The sequence below is a fragment of the Quercus suber genome, unplaced genomic scaffold (assembly GCF_002906115.3).
Source record: "Quercus suber isolate HL8 unplaced genomic scaffold, Cork oak 2.0 scaffold_182, whole genome shotgun sequence".
Lineage (NCBI taxonomy): Eukaryota > Viridiplantae > Streptophyta > Magnoliopsida > Fagales > Fagaceae > Quercus > Quercus suber.
In genome coordinates this window covers 77,675-84,424 of record NW_027069640.1, presented here as the reverse complement: position 1 = coordinate 84,424, position 6,750 = coordinate 77,675, and the positions used below count along the sequence as shown (strand labels likewise).

The following is a 6,750-nucleotide window of genomic DNA, read 5'->3' as shown; positions in this document are numbered from 1 at the left end:
GGTGGATCTCGATATTTTGTTCTTTTTATTGATGATTATTCTCACTATAGTTGGATATTTCCTAAGAAATCTTGTTCTGAAATCTTACCAATATATAGTAACTTTGCCAAAATGGTTGAAACACAATTCTCCAAACGTATCAAAACTTTTTTATTTGATAATGCTCTTGAATATAATCAATATGCTTTTCAAGCTCTGTTACATTCCTATGGCACTATACATCATCTAACTTGTCCAGGTACCTCTCAGCAAAATGGTCGAGCCGAAAGAAAACTTCGTTATATTCTTGACATTATTCGTGCTCTTCTTCTTTTTGCCAAAGTTCCTGCCCCATTTTGGGGTGAAGCCGCTCTTCATGATGTTCATGCTATTAATCACATTCTAAGCGCTGTCATCCATAATCAGACTTCGTATAAGCATCTTTTTGGGTCACCCCCTGACTATCATTACCTTCGCTCCTTCGGCCCTGCTTGTTTTGTTCTTCTTCAGCCTCATGAGCACAAAAAACTTAAGCCTCGATCCAGACTTTGTTGTTTCTTTGGTTATGGCAAAACTCAAAAAAGGTATCAGTGTTATGATCCTGTCTCTCATCATCTTCGTGTTTCCCGTAATGTTGTCTTTTGAGAACACTGCTTGTTTGTTGAACTCTCTCACTTTCGTTCTTCCTTGACTAATTCCTCTGTTTTAGAAATCTTTCCAGATAAGTCTCTTGTTCCTTTTACAGATACTCTTGATCCTCCTTTAGACTTCTCTATCCAACCTCTAGATATTTTTTATGCTTCTCCTAGACAGGTTGAAGATGAACAGGTTGATGATGAGCTACCCCACCTTGAGCCTGGGTCCCCTGCTCCTACTTCGCCTGAAGATCCTCCACAAGACATTCCACATCGCCACTCGACCTGAATAAGATCCATTCCTACACATTTACTTGACTATCATTGTTACACTGCCCTTGCTACACTCCATGAGCCTTAAACCTATCATGAAGCCTCCACTGACCCTTTATGGCAGGTTGCAATGAAAGAGAAACTTGATGTATTAACCAAAAACCATACTTAGGATCTAGTTACTCTCCCTCTAGACAGTCTGTGGTTGGTTGTAAGTGGATCTATAATATCAAAACTCGCTCTGATGGGTCCATTAAGCGCTACAAGGCTCGTCTTATTGCAAAAGGTTTTACACAAGAGTATGAGATTGATTATGAAGAAACCTTTACTCCAGTTGCACGTATCTCATCTATTTGTGCCCTTTTAGCTGTTGTCACTACTAGTAAATGAGACCTGTTTCAAATGGATGTTAAAAATGCCTTCCTCAATGGGGATCTAAGTGAAGAAGTCTATATGCAACCTACTTATGGTCTTTTTGTTGAATCAAACAAGGTTTTTCACCTTCAACGTGCACTTTATGGCCTTAAATAAGCTCTACGAGCTTGGTTTGCCAAGTTTAGATCCACCATCTTTTGCTTGGGTTACACTACTTGTCCTTATGATTCTGCCTTATTTCTTCGTCGCAATGATAAAGGCATCATTTTGCTTCTCCTATATTTGAATGATATGATCATAACTGGTGATGACCTCAGTGGCATTCAAGAACTCAAGGATTTTCTTAATTAGCAATTTGAGATGAAAGATTTTGGATATCTCAGCTATTTCTTGGGTCTTGAAATCACTCATTCCACATATGGTCTTTATATTAATCAAGCCAAGTATGCATCTGACATTTTGTCTCGAGCTGGACTTACTGACAGCAAGACTATTGACACTCCAGTTGAACTTAATGTGCATCTGACACCCTCGGGGGGGGGGGGGGGGGGGGGGACGNCTCCATGCATTCTCTGATGTTGATTGGGTAGGAGATCCCACTGATCGCAGGTCCACTATGGGTTATTGCTTTCTCCTTGGTTCTTTTTTGATTTCTTGGCAAAGTAAGAAACAAACTTTTGTGGCCCGCTCCAATATTAAAGTAGAATATCGTGCCCTTGCTGATACCATATCTGAGCTCCTTTAGTTACGATGGCTTCTTAAGGATTTAGGTATGTCCATATCCTCTACTAGTTCTCTTTATTGTGACAACCAAAGTGTCATTCATATTACTCACAATGATGTCTTCCACGAACGGACTAAACACATCGAGATTAATTATCATTTTATCCATTATCATCTTGTCCATGGTGCTCTCAAGCTCTTCTCAGTCTCTTTCAAAGATCAACTTGCTGATATCTTCACCAAGTCACAACCTAAGAGACACCTTCGTGATTTGGTTAACAACCTCAAGTTGGTCTCACATCCACCTTGAGTTTGAGGGGGGCTGTTAACATGTTTTATATTGTGGGCTTTAGGCCCAGTTAGTTTACTTGTATAGCACACATATTTACTTGTACTACACACATATTTACTTGTACTACACACATATGCCTCCTATATAAAGGCACCCGTGTATATACTTTGGTCATGAAATACAATACAATTGATTTTAGTATTTCTAACATCAATAAATGAGAAAGCTAGCTTTGAAGACTTTTAGAACAAGCTCATAAATGAGCTTTGACAAATATGTGTGATGGAATCCAAGGGTGTCACATGCACCCAACACAAAGTTACTTATTGCTGCAAGTCAATCCGTCAATTGCCAAATCAATCTCTTAGTTACTCTTAAGGCTTCTTGAAGATTTGATAGACATTGTGGTTTTAACCTTTTGATCATGTTTATGGGTACAAACTAGAAGTATTTCTCATGAATGCTCTCTTATGTACTCACAGAATGGAATCATGAAGAAACGAAAAGTAAGATCTTTTTAGCTGAAGTATAGCTTTATTTCTTGCCTCTAAAAGTCTTGCATAAGGTGCTTAATCTAAAGTGTAAAGTGGGGTTAAAATAGAGCCTAAACTGTTTTCTAATTAAAGGAGGATTTTTTCGCACCGCTATTTTGTTCAACTGAAATTTATTTTATTCTCGCTTAAGTGAGATTCTCAAATTCAACATAACTATGTGATCTTCAAAAGATCATATCTCACTTATTTCAAACTCAAATTAAGTCAAATCTGTGTCCGTTTGAAGTCTCAAGTATCTATTTTTCAATAAAATAAATTTCACTCTTTTTGGTTGGAGAGGTATAGGAAAAGAAGCATCAAATTTTCGTCTTTTAAGTATTATTTTTACTACAAATTGAAAAAATTTCGAGAGTTATCTCCATGTGACTGTCACTATTAAAAAAGCAACAAAAAAAAAAAAAAAAAAGTCATTTGACCTCCATGTCATTGGCAATCATCATTTAAGATTTTAGTTCGTTAGCAATTAGCAAATTACAATTACTTTTGGCTAAACTTCTTTTTTCATTTTTTGTTTCTTGAGTTGTTGCATGTAATTACAAATATTTTATGCTCTCTTACCTTTTTTTTTTTTTTTTTTTTTAATCCTTCTAATATTTTTCGACCCTTCTACTTTTCTATCTTTAGACTCAACCAAACATTATCTTGAGAATTTAATTCTGGTTGTGTGGTTAGGTGGCTAAATTGACTCGGGAAAAAAAGTCTTCCTCTGCCATTCATAGCTTGACAGCTAGTATTAGGAAAAAGACATGATCAATGTGACTGTCAGTACTTCACTAACAAATTATGAGAACCGAAATAATTGCAACTGTTTTGTATTTTCCTCACATATTAAAAATCCTATCCCAACTCAACGTTTTCCACGCTTTTGTTCTGTAAATCCTCAGTGTCTCTTGCAGTACGTCTTGCTTGACCTTGTAAAACGCCCACTGGACTTTGTTCTACACTCTACAGGGTTCAATTTCACTGTAAGCAGATACACCACCTCTCTCTTTCCTAGTGTTTGCTTTTGTCACAACTTGCTGATTTGTGCAATTGTGAGTGATTGACGACTCTTAATGTTTGTTTTTGTCATAATTTGCCGATTTATATAATTGATTTATGTAATTGTGAGTGATGGACGAAAAGTGAAAGGTCATACGAGCGTAAACTGTCTAGCACTCATTGAAGTCAACAAGTTGGAAATTGCGTTTCTTTACGTAGTTGTTTTTTGTAAAGCTTTTCAATTCACTGTGCCTGATATCTTTAAAATAGTGGAGATATTCATCTCAAAAAATAGAAGCAAGACATTTAAATTGATATAAGGAAAAAAAGGAATATAATCAATGGTCTTATCGTCTTGTAATATTTCTTCTCTTTAATAGGTAAAGATATTGGAGTTTAATCGATCTATAATAGGTATAACCAATGGACTTGTAACGTAGCTGTATTTCTTCACCGTATTAAGGTGGAGTTTTGGGTATCATATCTCACTGTAGGCATGGAATTTATAGAATGAATTTATGAAATATAATTCTCAGCCAATTGTACTATTTCGGGAGGTTAATTAATGTATACCCGTTCTTATAATTTTGAACAATAAATTTCTTACTAAAATCCTCTTGAACTCTCTGCCAATGAGCTCTTTATCGACATCTATACTAAACTAATGAAAGAAATCGAACAAATTTTCACCATTGCTGCAAACTTGAAGTTTACAACCATCACTATGGTGTGCCCTCTTTTCTTCCTTGAGTTTGTGAAGCTAGGCACTACTTTATCTATTTGCATACAGTGCATATTATAATCTATTTACATAAAATTTCATCTCTTTTATCAGTTTCATTTTATATGTTTGTATTAGAATTATGATTAAATGATAAAATTAATCATTTCCTAATAGTTTAAAATTTTAGGATAATCGGTAATTTATAATGGTATTAGAGATTTTGAGACGATTGGTAATTTTCAATATATTTAATTTAGTTATAAGTTTTTTTTTCTTGGACAATTTTTCCTGATTGACTAATTCTAATGCTTCTGAAATTTTCTTCTTCTTGATAATGTCTTATGGTGTTCAGTTCACCTGGCGATTTTGCACTTGGATATATGAAAATTGCTATCTACATCTCTAATCTCTCCAGTTAGTATCAATATTCCGAAGTTTGTGGTGCATAAAGAAGTTCATTCAGGCCTACTAATGGTTTAGAGCTGATTGCACTGTATCATACATAAACTCTAGTTATGAATAAGTCACCAAACTACGTTTGTTGGAGGTTAGTTCCATTCCATCACCTCTTGATAGATATATATATATATATATAATAACAATGGGAAAAAGGGATTCGAACCTTGATATATAAATAATAGTTGTGAGCTTGAGCCTTTGAGTTATATATTACTGTTTTTTCTTCTGTTTTTATGTAGGAGTCCGGATTGCCTGATAGAAACTAAGGAGGAGCACTTTCCGGCTAATAATGGATTACATTCCCAGGAAAAGGCATTACTGAAAATTCTTCACCCACGGGATTCATTCCTTCTTTGGTGGAACAAAATATTTGTAGTGTCGTGTGTAATTGCAGTATCATTGGATCCTTTGTTCTTTTACATTCCTGTGACCAATGAAGATAACAAGTGCATTAGGTTAGACAAAAAGTTGAGGGCCGCAGCTATTGTTTTGAGATCGATGACCGATATCATTCACATAGTTCATATGATTTTGCAATTTCGCACTGGTTTTATAGACAAGGCCTCTCGGAAATTTGGAAAACCTGTGTTAGTTAAAGATGCTAGGAAAATAGCTAGGAGGTATTTCTGGCCATATTTCTTGATTGACATTCTCGTTATTCTTCCCATCCCACAGGTACATAAGGAAGACTTACTTTTTCCGATAATTTGATAGTTGGGAACAAAAGATTATTGAATATCTCCTTAGAAATATCATGAGATGTCAATTGAATTATAAGATGCTTAATGTTTAGAAATTTGGCTATGCTCACACTCATAATGATCTTATTTTTAAAATTAACATTGTCCTTTATCTTATCAGGTGGTTGTTTCAGTTATCTTTTCAGCGAGAGGCGCGAAATATTTGAATACAAGAAAGTTTATGAACTCTATTCTTCTCTTTCAATATGTGCCAAGAATTCTTCGAATCTACCTATCCTGGAGGGAACTTATGAGGAGTGCCAGAAAGTTCGCTAAAACCGCTGTATGGGTTAGAGGTTTATTCAATTTCTTTCTGTACATCCTTGCCAGCCATGTAAGTCTGATTAAATTTTGATTTTTTTTTTTTTTTTTTTTTTTTTTTTTGGTATTTTCTGTTTTTGTTAGTACCATGGATTAAAAATGTGACAAAATGAATGTGTAGAACCTTTGAACATTTGGATTCACCTATGCAAAAAAATTGTAGTGGTGTTGGTGGTGAATACGAGTTTAGCCGTTGATTTAATTATGTTCAAGTTTTATTTCATAACTCTTGCCTTCAAAGACTATTTTAACATGATTGCGATTATATTGCATTAAAGGTTAGTTTGTTTGGCTCCAACTAATTGTGAAAAGACATGTCTGTTTTAATTCAATGTAATTTGTCAAGCTCCTTTGTAAATACCGCCAAATTTTGGATTGTGATGATTGAAAGTGAAGCTGTTGGAAAATATTGGACCAGTTCTAAGAATAATGAATGCTAGCTAACTTAAGAATTTTTAATCCTATGTGATAGAGATACCAAGGGAAGAGATTAAGTTTCAAATACATGTTGTTAGGACAACTCTTAATACAAGAGGAAAATCTTTTGAAGATTGATTTTATCAGCCAAGTTTCTCTCCTACTTATTTCATACTTCAATAACTATATTCTTTCGAATCCACAACCTTTAAAAAAACCTTGAACCAATTAGTTATAACTTATTAGATTTCAATTAACATTTTTTTCTAGATTATGT

General features: G+C 34.7%; 1 protein-coding gene across 1 annotated transcript; it reads left to right on the top strand.

Moving 5' to 3' along the window:
- The first annotated feature begins 3,644 nt into the window (after positions 1-3,644).
- Positions 3,645-6,121, top strand: LOC112023540 (cyclic nucleotide-gated ion channel 1). The gene is made up of 4 exons (XM_065778372.1): positions 3,645-3,796; positions 4,889-5,083; positions 5,235-5,670; positions 5,857-6,121. Exons 2-4 carry the CDS (start codon positions 5,052-5,054, stop codon positions 6,088-6,090), a joined length of 702 nt encoding a protein of 233 aa, XP_065634444.1. The 5' UTR covers positions 3,645-3,796; positions 4,889-5,051; the 3' UTR covers positions 6,091-6,121.
- Positions 6,122-6,750: the final 629 nt, after the last annotated feature.

Bases quoted from the DNA above. Each gene is read 5' to 3' on its own strand.
- LOC112023540 (XM_065778372.1), top strand. From the start codon at position 5,052: ATGAATAAGTCACCAAACTACGTTTGTTGGAG. The intron at 5,084-5,234 runs GTTAGTTCCATT...GTTTTTATGTAG, and splicing joins CCAAACTACGTTTGTTGGAG to GAGTCCGGATTGCCTGATAG. The intron at 5,671-5,856 runs GTACATAAGGAA...TTATCTTATCAG, and splicing joins TTATTCTTCCCATCCCACAG to GTGGTTGTTTCAGTTATCTT.